Genomic DNA, 14,738 nt, shown 5'->3' with positions numbered 1-14,738 from the left:
GATGCTGAGATTTCACACTTGCCAATATCATTGATTAGATTATTAGAAATTAACCAGTTGTCTATTCTTGAGCATTGGCCATTTCTGGAGGAATTAAACCAAGTATATTGAGTTGGGGTGGGATTTTGTGATCTCCAATAGTCACACAGACTGTTTTTGGTGACCAGATTAAGAATATTATTATCAAAGATATGATGTGAAGCCCCAGAAGGAAAACGAACTTGAGAACAATCAGGTACTAATCACCTCTTGAAGCGTTCAGATTCTCCTTTCACTAAGGGGCCAAGCCCACAGCCTGACAGATAACCCTAATACTAGGATCCCCCCCCCCCCCTTTTCCAAAGTTTAAACCACTGAGCTATATAATACACTGGAGTGCTGATTTTGCCGAAAAACTGAAGTCACTGGCCGCCATCTTGCTACTCCCTACTTTCACAGAATCCCATAGAATTTGGTTGCAACAACAAGCAGTTTTCTGGCTGTGTGAAAACATTTCACAGGTAATTCTACAGTCAGTGGATGTACTAACACTATCAACTACTAGGAAATTAGGTGCTGAAATATTTTACATGTTATTCATATTAAATATACATATATATATAAAAATATGTGTATATATATATATATATATATATATATATATATGTAAATATATGTTTTTGTATATTGTTATTTATATACTTATGTTATATATGCATATTTAAATTAATAAAATGCAAAATATTTCAGCACATGACTTTCTCAGTACTTAATAGTTTTAGAACATAACATAAAGTATATGGCATTAGACATTTTAAAAGTTTTAAGCTCCCCCTGAACAGGAAAAAATCCTTGTTATTCGATGCTGTAGCGCACATATATGGAGCCAGATGGGTCTCGATATTCACAAATGCACAAATAAATCCACACACACACAGGACAAGATCCACGCAAGCACAGGCCCGATTCATGCAAGCACAAAAAAATCCACACGTGCACAAAACAATCCACACGTGCACAAAAAAATCCACACATGCATAAAAAAATCCACACGTGCACAAAACAATCCACACGTGCACAAAAATATCCACACGTGCACAAAAAAAATCCACACGTGCACAAAAAATCCACACATGCACAAAACAATCCACACGTGCACAAAAAATCCACACATGCACAAAACAATCCACACACACACAGAACAAGACCCACACATCCACAGCTCTAGGCTTTAAACCTCACAGCATTTGTGTGTGGATTTTTGAGACTGTCCTGCCGTCTTGGGATTCACACAAGCATTTTTTTTAAACAGAGAGTGGTTTGCAACCAATCAGAAGCCTCCCTTGTATAAGCCAATCACTGGAAAGTACTCCACGTGGGCTGACTTACTCATAAGCCAATCACATTCAACCTGTTCAGGAAGCGCGTAGTATGAACACAATGTGCTCTCAGGCTTCAGCGGGCAGCAGCCGTTTGTCTCCCTCTCTCTCCGCAGGTGTTTGCACATGAGCGGAGGCGCCCAGCTGCAGGTGTCCGCTCCCCCCCCCCCCCCCCGGCCTCAGAGCCGACGTCAAAAAACGCTTCTCTGCTCCCTTCAAGTCGCTTTGGATCCGCCCGCAGCGCTCCTTGGTCTCTGAGCTCCCAACATCTAACTCCGCGGGCCTCTTCCGTCTGATCTCCAGCCGGCCAGCAGTGATTCCCTCCGAGCTCTCATCGGCCTCGCCGTTACCTGCTTCTCCTGTGCTCTGACGATTCGCCTCTGGCGCCCATGTCCCGCCAGCCCTCTGGCGGATAGGGCGGTAAAGTTGGATATTAAAGCTCCGCGGAATCAGCGGCATCTCGCTCACGGTTGATCCGGCTGATGGACCCCGATTTCAGCCAGCATCTCTCAGCTGCTCCCTCCTCTCACACGCTGTGGGAACTAAGCACTCTTGAGAAATAAAAATCAATAAATTTCATCTCTTGGGATCAGCTAAGATAAAACGAATATAAAATCATGCCAATAAATAACATCTGTAAGGCACACTGTTTTTATTCCATTTTAATCTGTTAATTTTTTAAAGATATTTGTAAGACAAAAGTTGGGATTTTTCTTCAATAGCTCCCTGGTCATGTGACTCACTGACTCAAAACCTGTGTTAAATTGTTCTATATTAGCCTGATGGGCCACACATTTTTATTCCATTTTAAGCCTTTTTATATTTTAAGATTTATTTATAATTAAATATTTCTTCAATAGCTTCCAGGTCACTGACTCCAAATCTGTGTGAAATTGTTCTACATTAGCTAGATGAGGCACAACCTTGATGTTGAAACAAAGGACAGTTTCATTGACATAACAATTTCACATAGATTTGGAGTCAGTGAAATATTTAATGAGTCACATGACCAGGGAGCTATTGAAGAAAAATCGCAACTTTTGTCTTTACAAAGTTTTGTAAAGACAAAAGTTTTTGTCTGTACGGCGAGGCCGATGAGAGCTCGGAGGGAATCACTGCTGGCCGGCTGGAGATCAGACGGAAGAGGCCCGAGGAGTTAGATGTTGGGAGCTCAGAGACCAAGGAGCGCTGCGGGCGGATCCAAAGCGACTTGAAGGGAGCAGAGAAGCGTTTTTTGACGTCGGCTCTGAGGCCGGGGGGGGGGGAGCGGACACCTGCAGCTGGGCGCCTCCGCTCATGTGCAAACACCTGCGGAGAGAGAGGGAGACAAACGGCTGCTGCCCGCTGAAGCCTGAGAGCACATTGTGTTCATACTACGCGCTTCCTGAACAGGTTGAATGTGATTGGCTTATGAGTAAGTCAGCCCACGTGGAGTACTTTCCAGTGATTGGCTTATACAAGGGAGGCTTCTGATTGGTTGCAAACCACTCTCTGTTTAAAAAAAATGCTTGTGTGAATCCCAAGACGGCAGGACAGTCTCAAAAATCCACACACAAATGCTGTGAGGTTTAAAGCCTAGAGCTGTGGATGTGTGGGTCTTGTTCTGTGTGTGTGTGGATTGTTTTGTGCATGTGTGGATTTTTTGTGCACGTGTGGATTGTTTTGTGCATGTGTGGATTTTTTTGTGCACGTGTGGATTTTGTTGTGCACGTGTGGATATTTTTGTGCACGTGTGGATTTTTTTGTGCACGTGTGGATTTTTTTGTGCATGTGTGGATTTTTTTGTGCTTGCATGAATCGGGCCTGTGCTTGCGTGGATCTTGTCCTGTGTGTGTGTGGATTTATTTGTGCATTTGTGAATATCGAGACCCATCTGGCTCCATACACATATTCCCTAGTTACTGAGGGGAAATAGGGAGTACCAATATGGCGGCTGGTGGCTTCAAAGCGACTCGTTCAAACAGACGGTGATTAGCACTCCAGTGTATTATATAGCTCAGTGGTTTAAACACAGACATGTCACTTTTCATTCTGGCAACCACCAAACCAGTAGCCTCGTGAGACCATCCTGATCTCGCGAGCTTTCAAGGTTTCACTCGCAGATCAGTCTGGCTACCCTCCGTTAAAGAAAATTTGGAGCCGTTCACCAAACGAACGTCCAATCAGCGTTGGCTTTGAGGCGGGTTGAGGTGTGACGCAACGAGACGCAACGAGGAGCGACAGTTCAGTCTAAAGAACATGGCGACTTCAGCCGACGAAACTAGCGTTAGCGTGGCTATCGAGCAAGTTTTATCGGAATTACAGAGTATTTCTTTGCTGAGCAAATGAGCCTTTACCTGCAGCAGCAGGAGTAGCTTGGCTTGTGGTTGTGTTTTCGTCTTCGCTCGTAACAGAGCGACGACGAATCTGATTGGTTCATTTGGCCCGTCTATCACCAACATAGGCCAATCAGCTAACCAGTATTTTCGCCCCTTCCCAAAATTACTTCAACGGAAGGTTTCCAGATGGATATGCGGAGCAAATCTATCTGGCGGAGTCAGGTAACCAAACCAGGGTCATCCATCAGATTGCCAGATGAGAAAGCATGATTCATCACTTCGTCCAGTGGCGGTGTGCTTTACACCACTGCTTCCTACGCCGTTTCCCCCGTTTATTATGTTGGCCATGGAGACCTGTTCCATGAAGCTCTCTATGCATTGTGCTTGAGCTAATCTGAAGGCCACATGAAGTTTGGAGATAGGCTCCTGAGAGTGACCCATTTCTTTCACAAATGTTTGTAGAAACCGTCTGCATTCCTAGGTGCTTGATTTTATAAACCCGCGGCCATGAAGGCGATTAGAACGCCTGATTTTGACCTTTTGGGTGACTGAATACTTTTTGCAATATCCTGTTGGTCAACCGGTCAAGTAGTCATCCCCTTAAATACTGGTCAGTCTGTTTATGTGGGAATGTGTGATTGATGGCTTAATTTTTTTTAACTGTAATATACTTTCTTTAAACAAAGAACAATGAAGGCCACAAGCCAAAACATGTTGCTCTAATAAAACTGGTTCCTCAGTGCTTCAAGTGCCGCTGGACGCTTCACTTCGGCAGATCTTTGACCCTCTTCATGCATCGTAGAACCAATGAAGTTGTGCCAGAACCTTTTGGATCAGTGATTCATTCTTACTGATGCACTGGTACTGATGCAGGAAACCCCCGGCTTGTTGCTTGATGTTGTAAATACCACCTTGTTTTTTCTAGGTGTTCACATACTCTATGCATTTCAAATAATTTGCATTATTCTGTAACAATGTATGAATCATGGAAGCTCATTCTGGTCCCCTAGAAGAAAAAAAAAAAAAAAAAAAAAGGGGGGGGGGGGTTTGTTACATCATAACTGTGAGATTCAATGTGTTAGTTATGAGTTGTAAATCTATTCTGACTTTCACAGTGATGGGTTTCAAAATGTTTTGACTTTCAGTTGTAATTTTGGACAAAGACATGTTTTAAAGTAAATTAAAATCAAGAATGATAGTCAATTATGAGTTTGAAAGTCAAAATTATGACAGATGAAATCATGTCTTTGGAAGTTGAAATTATGTCTTCAAAACCTCTAATTATGACATTCCATTATTCCTTTTTTTTCCCCAAGTGCCAAAAATACACTAAAAGTGTGGCGTTGATTTATGTTCAACAGGCAAAACTTATTTAATATATTCCCAGTGTTACGAACTAGAATGGATTGATGTTATTCCCAGAAATGTCACTGATGACTTCCATTTAGTCTCCATTATACAGTTTATACTTTAGGAGAGAGAAGTGGGCCTGGGTTCTCATGGGCTCAAGAGTCAGAGACAGAAAACTGAAGAGCTGGTAATCAACTTTTCATCTAAGAGTTAATTTAAAAAAAAAAAAACAACAAAAAAAAAAACATGTAAAACCTAGACAGTGAAGCCCATGGGGCTAATACAGCCAATATCCGATGGTAGATCTGTCCTTTGACTCTGCAGCGATTCTGAATTGACTAAATTTAGGTCATCAAGATAACTCCCAGGTTATCTTTGGAAAGAAAATGGTACCTGGGGTATTTAGATGTAAAATGCAGACAATCAAAATTTAGGATTCAAGATTAAAAACAGCAAGTATTCCCCAGTTTGATGTGTGCTAGTGTGACCTGTTTACTCTCAATGATGAATTGACTTTTATGGGTTTATAATCAGAATTTATACCATAATCTGAATGTGACAAGTTGAATTAATCTTGATAAAAATGTAATTGGATTCCATGAACATATGAGTTAATGGCTCAGTATTGAACTTTGAGAGATTTGGTATAACTCAATATTTCATTAAAATCTTCGGAAACGTTCAGCTTGAGTAAAGAGAGCATAGTGTCTTCTTTAATAACGTTAAAGTAAAAAACAAGCATATGCAGTTTATCTTCATACGCCGATCTGCTCCCTCGGCGTAGAGTGTCTGTCTCTCAGCTCCTGTATGAAACCAGTGCAGCTCTAGCAGGACACAACAACATGAAGCGCTATTTAAAATCACAAGAAACTTTTGTTCAAGCTGCATGTTTAGGACAACCTTCAAAAAACAGCATACAAAAGGAAATTACATTAAAAAATACAAAAATAATTTATGTGTTTAAAAGAAATTATGTGAAATAAAGAAAAAAAAATAGATTATAAACATCCTTCAAGGCATTAAGGCATTGTCAGTTTGGAGCAACATTCAGTCTTTGGTGGCTGGGTTACTTTGGGCCGGACGGACCTAAAAACACAAAACACAAACATTTACATTCGGAAAGCTTCATTTATCATTAGACCTTAGAATCATGAACAAACACACTGATTAAGATACACTTGTAACAAAAACACAGCTAATGCCCTGGGAAACCAGACATAGAATACCAAACTTTTTACTATGGTTTTAGTACGACTAGCAGTAGTATTACTATAAGTACGACAATGTTTACATAACCTAAATTTCAATGTCACATGGCTTCATAGACATAATATAAGAGTAGACGCGTCATTGGGCGGGTTCTGCCTATGCTGCGATGCGTCAGAGCGTCCGCCATCTTAAATGTGGCAAATCTGCAGTTACTCAGTCACTTAAACAGTATCAGAGGGACTTTAATCTCTAAATATACTTTGTATTCGTAGTATTTTTTTGTAATATTAGAAGTTTATTTTCGTATCCCTTTAGCTTCATTCTCCTGAATTTATTCTCCTAAAGAATAAAAATATTTAAAATAATCTAACCTGGCCCTATTACTCCAGGAGTGAAATAATTCCACAAATTGTGATTATTCTGGAAATGTTCCCCCTTAATTCTCATAATATGATGTTTTTATCATAACATTATCATTTTTGTGTTTGTTTGTTTATTTTTACTTTATTGACCTAGGACTTTTTTTCCTCATATTATTAATTTTACCTCTTTAATACTCACCCAAAAAGTCTGTTCCTAAAGGTTCACATGTGACACGGTTTTATGAAATAATGAAGACCACAATGTTTAGATTTAACAAATTGATCCTTATATTCATAACACATACACACACAAATATATATATATATATGTGTGTGTGTGTGTGTATTTATTGCAGCACAAGAATGAGGCATCTTCTCTGATCCACGTTCACAATAACAGAGCTCAACTTTTTTCTGCCACATACAATATGGCAGTGACGATGACGAGCGAACCTGCGCCCTATGACGCGTCTACGTATATATGTCTGTGCATGGCTTGGTAAGAATATGATCTTCTGTGTATGTGAGTTTATTGTAAGAGCCAGGGCTGATACACATTTTTAATCTAAAGGAGTAGTCACCTGGAAATCTGCCTTTTCATGTTAAAACTTGTGCATTGGTGTGGGGCCTCAGTTAAAACCTTCCAGAAAAATCAGAAGTGTGAGTTGGTTGTTTTGTGTGGGCTATTTGCACAAACCAGAAAAACCCACAAGAGCGCGTCTCCACAAAGAGACATTTTGGTGCTCGTCCTGGATTTACGTCACTCGAGGAAGGACGCCAATGTAAGCCACGCTTACATTGCCGTCCTTACATTTTAAACATATTAACCTTTAAGTGCTTGAACAGTCAGTGGGTGTTACTGACTACGTTCCCCAAATGATTCAACAAAGTGATGAACCTTGAATCTTTGGTGTGGTACAGGGCCATTTCAATGCCCTTTTGCCAACTGGATAAAAATGAATCCCCTCCATTTCAAAATTCTTAAAATTACTGTTTATGATCTTTAGCATCTTTATTCAGTTTGTAGTAAAAAACCCACAAACTTTCAGCGCTTTGCTGTTTTCAGGTAACCCAGGAAAAGAGGAAATATCATGCTTTTAAAATCGCTCCTTTTCACATTGAAACCATTCAGTAGTGATCTATATAAAGTGGAACAGCAATGCTTTGATCTGAATTCCTCATTATTGTAGCTCCACAAGCTCTTCTTTTTCCTTTTGTTCTGAGGCGCGTCTCAGAGCAACTTGTTTTGGTGCCGTCTCTTTAAATCTAAAGGAGGCCCTTCAGCTTGGACTACAAAATCACTGCAGGAAATAAAGATGGTAGATTTGCAAAATTGGTAATCTGGAAGTCCATGACCTTGTTTAGCAGTTTCCCAGCAAATACTGCAATGCAATTGTTTAAAAACATAATCGAAAACTCAAAAGGCTTGAAAAATCTAACCCAAACAGAATATAAATATGTCTATGCAGCAAATTAAGAGACTACCTGCAAATTTCCTGCACTCCTAGAGACTCCACGTACACAACAAAATGTATTTAAGGATTAAAAAAAGTGGATTTTGCAAGATATGTCCCCTTTAAATTGAAATATTTTCCCAGGAAGACTGTTAGCTGTACGTAACGTGTGAGGTGTGGGGGGATAGAAAAACATAGGAGTTGCTGTAATGCTTGACGTGGGTGGACTGTTGGTGCGGTTGATGGCGACCATTAAAGTTTAGATACTAACAACTATGTGATTACTGCCTTGGTCGTACGCCGTCCAGGTACGCAGCTCACCTTGTCTAGTTCCCACCAAGCGCTGCTGTACTTTCTCCAGATGGTGGATATATTCTGTCAGGGAGCGTTCAGGATCCTGGGACGTTGCGGCAGAGTGAGCAGAGGCTATAGAGATATTAGAGTGTGGCCTGAAGAGAAAAAGAGTTCAATTAGAGAAAAAAAAACTGATTTAATAAAAAAAAAAAAAAATGTATCACAAACTTAAAAAGTGTGGCTTTAAAGTAGCCCAAACCTCCTCTGCAGCCGGAATGATGATTTTCCAGGGGGAGCTTGAGATGACACGGAGTCTCTTTGGGGAACGCTGTTGTCTCTGTTCTGCCCAGAGTCAGAGTTTATTCTTGGCTGCTGCTGCCGTAAAACGTCCACTTTGGTTCCTACAAAAGACAAGGCAAAGACAGACGGAGTCACTCGCTGCTCTGTAAAAGCATTCTTCCTTGAGCGTTTTAGTGTATATACAGGGTGCTTGCGCAAGTCTTGAAAGTCTTAATAAGTATGGAATTTTGAAACACTGTTTTCCAGACCTTGAAAAGTCTTGAATTTTGTGTGAAAGTCTTAATAAAGTATGGGGGAAAAAAATGTGTGGTAGAATTTTACAGTATGCTCAAAGGCATTGTGAAATGAGAAATAGGAAGGTAGGCTATAAAACTATAATTTTACTAACTGGTCACGTACTGTATTAGCCTAATGGAATCAAACACTTGTTTGATGTGAAATTCATGTACTTGTGATTTTCATGTTTTGAAACGTTTTAATCAGTAAAAGCATAATTTACTGTGAATAATGCATTTGTTAATTTTTATAGGCTAGTATTCAATGAACATTTCTAATAAACAGTTTGTATAATCTCAACCAATGAAGTAGGCAGTAGGCACACAAGTATACAAGTACATAAAGTTAAGGTCTTGGGAAAAAAAATATCAGTTTTAAAAAAGTCTGGAAAAAGTCTGGAATTTTAATTTGGAAAAAGAGCAAGCACCCTGATATACATTTGAGCTTAGTGGGTGTATTGTGACCTGGAGCATGGCTGCTGGTGGTTCCAGGTAAGGCCACCCTTCTGATCGCTCTTTGCCATTTCCTGGTCAGAAACCTCATTCTATGAAGAAAAACACAAGTTGAAGTTCGTCTCAGTCACAAGGCTCAGAGAGACGAGACGCCTCATTTACGCCTTACCTTGACACAGCTATTACCACTCGGACCACAGCCCTGAATCTGCAGAGGGGTCGGCGCTGGGGTATGAGGGGAGGCGAGGGCCGCACCCCCATACGAGCAATGAGGCACAGCGTGGCCTGCTCGCAGTCCTGGAAGCCTCCCAGCAGAAGCAGCAGGTATCGCTTCTGGTAAACCAGAGCCTTCCTGAAGCTCTCAGCGCGCAGGTAGCGCTCGTAATAACGCTGCAGCTTTAAATGCAGAACAGAAACTCTTATCGACACGGTCAAACAATAAGACGCTAAAATGACAGCGGGGAGCTCCTGTGCGCGTACTGACCCTGCTCTGGATGACCGAATCACCGACGGGTCGATTTTCCGTCTCTGCCGTGACCTTGGCGAGCTCGGCCTCGGTGCGCCGCAGCTGCTTCTCCAGGCCGGCGAGTCTACTTTTGTACGTGGCTCTCTCCTGACTCAGGGCGGTCACACGCTCCGTCAACTCGCCGTTCTCCTTCAACACGGTCTCCAACAGATTGGATGATGATGATGATGCAGACGCCCTCTATAGTGAGGAAAAACACACGTTTTTCATTACAGCTGCTGAAAAAAGAGAAGTTTGGCTACGTTCACACTGCAGGTCTTAATGCTCAATTCCGATTTTTTTGTGAAATCGGATTATTTTGCGTGTCCGTTCACATTTCCAAATATATGCAACTTGTATGTGATCTCCTGTGTGAACTGAATGTGTTCAACCGAAGTGTCCCGCATGCGCACTGGAGGACGCGATGACGTCACACGTAGCAAGCGTCCTCAGTGTTTGCGGAAGTAAACATGGATTATAATGCTGCTGCGCATTTTGCGGTCATTAGTTTATTTTCTAACCGGAGCTTTCCCTCCACTGACTGCTCTTCTCATTGTAGTCCGCTATGGATGTCGTCTTTCTTCCCGCTTCTGCATAGCAGGACGCAGAATAGTGACGTTTGTCGAGTATCGGTGACGTACAGGTCGGATAAATGCGACACGGCCGTACAGACACAGGTCACATTTAAAGATCAGATACGTATCGGATTCAGGACCACATATCCAAGTGACCTGGGTCGCATTTGAAAAAATCCGATCTGTGTTGTTCAGACTGTCATAAAAAGATCAGATACAGGTCGCATTTGGCAAAATAAATCGGAATTGGGTCACTTGAGGCTGCAGTGTGAACGTAGCCTTAGACCGGCCACCATCATCCCTAATCTACCTTAAACTGATCCCAGCTAATGGTCGTTTTAAATACCTGCTGGTGCTGCGGCGAGACGCCTGCTTGGGCCCCGTCTGTGTGGGCGTAGCTGCGTGGACACTGTGGGGACACCGCTTTATGGCGTAGCGGTGCTGACGTCTGTCCTGACAGCCTCTGGGCGGCCATCTCTCTCTCTTCCCTCTCCAGGTCTGTGAGGGTCTGCTGCAGCTCCTGCATGCGCTGCTGGTCTCTCCGCCTCAGTAACTCCAGCTCCATCTTTGGTAGGAGACATTTAAGATGCGATGTGCTTGTATAGATCTAATCGTACCTAAGTATACTCCACATAGCAGGAATGCTGTGTGTGCATAGGAGAGGCTCAATGCCAATGACTTACCAGTTTGTTATTGGTCCTCTGCTCTCGCATTTCTCTTTCCACCAGCTCTTGCCTTTCTTTCCTCCTCTCCTTCTCCAACTCGTCATCTCGCTCCCTTTCCTTTTCCCTCAACACTTGAAGCCTTTCCTTCAGCTCCGACAGCTCCACGTCTAGCCGTCTGGACCGCTGCTGCTCCGTCTCCAGCGCTGCGCTGAGCTCCAGTTTCTGCTCCTTCAAGGCATCCGCCGCCACTCTGTGTTTGGCGGCGGCTTCTTTCTCCCGCTGAAGCTCTTCCAGCCGCGCTCCGTCTTCTTCCTCCCGTTTCCTCCTGCTTTGCAGCAGCTCGGCCCGGAGCTTGTCCGCCACAGACGCCAGGTCCTCCGCCTGCCTTCGCTCCTGCTCCAGCTGGGAGCGCAAATCCGACAGGAACTTCTGATCTCTGGCGGAATCCGCTTCGTGTCGGCGGCTCAGCTCGTCCATCTGTCGGAAGCAGCGCCGCCTCTCCTCCTCGAGCTTAGAGCGACTTTCGTTCAGGAGGCGCTCCGCGTCAGACTTTTCCTGCACGAGGCGCTGTTGTTCCTGGGTAAAACGTTTGCGTTCCTCGTCCAGCTCTTTCTGCGCGTCCTCCAAACGATTTTCTAACATCACGCTGCGGGACTGCTCGATTTGGAGCTCTTGTCTCAGGTTGCTGCAGGACACTCGCTCCTGCTCGACCTGACCCTTTAGAGACAGAACCTCACACCTGAGCTTCTCAGAGGAAACCTGAACAGCCTGGAAATGAGGGGAAAAAAGGTAGATTTTAGGATTTAGTTTCAAACATGTAATCAGTGGAAACATTGGGCCTCATTTATCAAACCGATGCTGAACTGGGAGCAGCGACAATTTCAGGGAGGGTTATACGAAGGGTTTATAAAACTGAACCTACACTGGTCAATCTCAGCTGTAGCGGCTGGAAGGAATCGTTTTTTACAAGGCGTGCCGACTTTCATGGTTTGCCTGTGTTAAGCTGCACGTAACCTACTGAGCCTGTGTGAGGTGGATGAGGGGGATAAGCGGGCGGGAAAAGTTGGAGACGGCGGTGTTCTGGTTATAAGGGACTAGGGCTGAACGATTTAGTAAAATAATTTAATTGCGATGTTTTTTCTTAATATTGTGATTTAATGCGATTTTTTCCCCAGTTTAATTTATCGTGTGTTTCAAAATATATACAAACAACAAATCAATTTGTTTCCTCGCTATGTGGATTAGGTGCTAAAAGACCCACAGCATCTAAACTCGGAGCAGTAATGATTGCGTTCTGCCAACAATATATTTCAATCAAAATTGCAATTTTGACTTTTCTCCGCATTAACTACAAGCAACAAAAATGGCCTCTAAATAAAGATGTTTGTAAACAAGGATTATTTTATATATGAACTTTTAATGTTTCTATTGATCAGAATATTATTCAAGAGAACAGCTTTTAATTTAATTATACATCAATCCTTGTTGAACATAAAGTGCAACCAACAAGCAAGTCTATGTATTAAACTGATTGACCTGTACTTAATGCTTTGTATGATTATATAAACTCTAAAAACAAGTAATAAAATTACATTATCTCCCTGCTGCAACTGTCTTCCCTTCCATGTGGAGGCAAACCCACTTTAAACATTTTACTAACACCTAATGGACGTGTCTAATTCCCTAATTGTTACATAGCCAAAAATTGCAGACCTCTGCGATTTGGAAATTGCGTTATTTTAAATCACGATTATATTGAAAATGCGATTAATTGTTCAGCCCTATAAGGGAGCAGTTCGGTTGGTCTTGTTGATGGTGACCATTAAAGTGCAAGCTTCATCGTCACCGACGTGGTTATTGAGTTAACGTGCTGAACCCGTCAACACGAACGAAGGGCCTTTATCGAATCGTTCAGCATGAGAAAGAGTTTAAATTTATTGTGACAATGATAAAATGTGAATTAACGATGTCTGAAAACCCCCAAAACAGAGAATATTGTCACACACTGCAAAAAGGGAACTAAAAGTAAGTAAGATTTTCTTGAAATAAATGTATTTCTCCTATAATTGAGCAGCTAAATAAGACTATTTGCCAATGGAATGAGTTTTTTTTTTTACCCCTGAAATAAGATTATTAGATATCCTGCACTTGAAATAAGATGATGGAGATGAACTGTTCTTATTTTAAGTGCAAAAATCTTATTCCATTGGCAAATAATCTTATTTACCCGCTCAAATTAGGGAAAAATGCACTAATTTCAAGAACATTTTACTTACTTTTAGCTCAATTTTGCAGTGCAATTGTTACTTATATTTTCTCCAGTGTTGGTTACTTAAAAATCCGTATGTTTTATGTCAGCCATCCTCCTGAAAAAGTACATTTTTTTACCCCACTAAATGATAAAATAACAGAAAACGATTAGACTGATTCATGTTTTCTGTTTCTTGTCTGACCTCTCTCCTTTCCTCCGTCTCTCGGTCTTTACGGAGACTCAGAGCTCTTTCTTGTTCCACCTCCTGCTGCAGCTCCTGGAACCTGGTCTGTTCAGATCTCAGAGCTTCCTCCGCTTCTTCTACTGCCAACCTGGAGAAAACGAATAAACAAATCCCGGGCTTAGCTTTCAAAGCGTATTTTAAATACTGGCACAAACAGATAAAGTAAATGTCTGAAATATACCCGAGTGAAAGTATTTTGTTCTTGTGCTCCTGCAGAGCGTCGTGGGCACATTTCAGCTGTCTCTGGTTCTCCTCCAGCTCCGCCCTCAGCTGGGATTCAACGTGTCCATCAGACTGCAGCACACCTCTGTTCCAGCTTTCATCGGTGAAATCGGTCTTAAAAAAGAGAGACGACAAAAATATTTAACAGATGAAAACAAAACGATCAACCTCGATGAGATCTTTAAAAAATAATGAGCCGTTTCTACTCCAGATTCCAGACTGATGGCCTTTTGGCGCTCAGTAAATCATGGAAGCTCACCTGTGTTTGTCTCTGTGCCATTCGACAGAGCAGCTCTCTCAGAGCCACCACGGTCTCCTGCAAGGCTCGCTTCTCCTGCTGCCAGCTCATGGGGGGGTTAAAGGAAGCCGAGTCGTCCCTGTGCTCCAGCGCAGTGGAGCCATCTTCAAAGCCGTGCTGGGTCCGACCCGACGAGAACGCTTTCAGCGCTGAAAGGTTGGGTTGAGATGAAGGTGCGCTGCGACGCTGGCTCAGTGTCAGAATCCTGCAGCTCTCCTGGTAAACCTTTTTCAACAGACCCTGCGAGAAGACGACAGAGACCGCAGAGTTAAACTCATGTTCGCGACGGTCACAAAGCTCTGGTGCGAGCGACGCCTACCTGGAGCTCGGGCGACAGCAGGTCGTCGCTGTAGCTCATGCTCCCCGCGGCGCTGTCGGTGTTGGCTGTGGGGTTGATTCCTCTGCAGCGGAGATACTGAACGAACTGAGCGTCCAGCCTTTCCGTCTGTTCCAGCTCCACTCTCAGTCTGGCTCCTAGTTCTGAGCTCACGTCTGAATGACAGAAAGAGGGGAGAGAGTCTCAGAAACCAGCCGAGACCCGGGCGACAGATATTCCACACACACAGAATCGGAGGAAGCGGTCCAATGCTCCCAGCTGCCGGGGG

General features: G+C 42.8%; 1 protein-coding gene across 1 annotated transcript in view; it reads right to left on the bottom strand.

Annotated features, from left to right (window-relative positions):
• Nucleotides 1-5,879: 5,879 nt before the first annotated feature.
• The window catches only part of pcnt (pericentrin), a 45,261-nt gene continuing 36,402 nt past the window's right edge, over nucleotides 5,880-14,738 (bottom strand). The window contains exons 48-59 of the mRNA XM_021307805.2: nucleotides 14,453-14,625; nucleotides 14,095-14,373; nucleotides 13,795-13,949; nucleotides 13,572-13,701; nucleotides 11,137-11,886; nucleotides 10,800-11,018; nucleotides 9,858-10,079; nucleotides 9,543-9,769; nucleotides 9,386-9,465; nucleotides 8,605-8,746; nucleotides 8,373-8,500; nucleotides 5,880-6,112 (exon numbers count right to left, since the gene is read on the bottom strand). Coding sequence (XP_021163480.2) covers nucleotides 6,093-6,112; nucleotides 8,373-8,500; nucleotides 8,605-8,746; nucleotides 9,386-9,465; nucleotides 9,543-9,769; nucleotides 9,858-10,079; nucleotides 10,800-11,018; nucleotides 11,137-11,886; nucleotides 13,572-13,701; nucleotides 13,795-13,949; nucleotides 14,095-14,373; nucleotides 14,453-14,625 — 2,525 coding nt within the window. The 3' untranslated portion in view covers nucleotides 5,880-6,092. The remainder of the gene's footprint in view (nucleotides 6,113-8,372; nucleotides 8,501-8,604; nucleotides 8,747-9,385; nucleotides 9,466-9,542; nucleotides 9,770-9,857; nucleotides 10,080-10,799; nucleotides 11,019-11,136; nucleotides 11,887-13,571; nucleotides 13,702-13,794; nucleotides 13,950-14,094; nucleotides 14,374-14,452; nucleotides 14,626-14,738) is intronic.

This window comes from Fundulus heteroclitus, chromosome 19, assembly GCF_011125445.2.
Source record: "Fundulus heteroclitus isolate FHET01 chromosome 19, MU-UCD_Fhet_4.1, whole genome shotgun sequence".
Taxonomy (NCBI): Eukaryota; Metazoa; Chordata; class Actinopteri; order Cyprinodontiformes; family Fundulidae; genus Fundulus; species Fundulus heteroclitus.
This window is presented reverse-complemented; position numbering and strand designations above follow the sequence as displayed.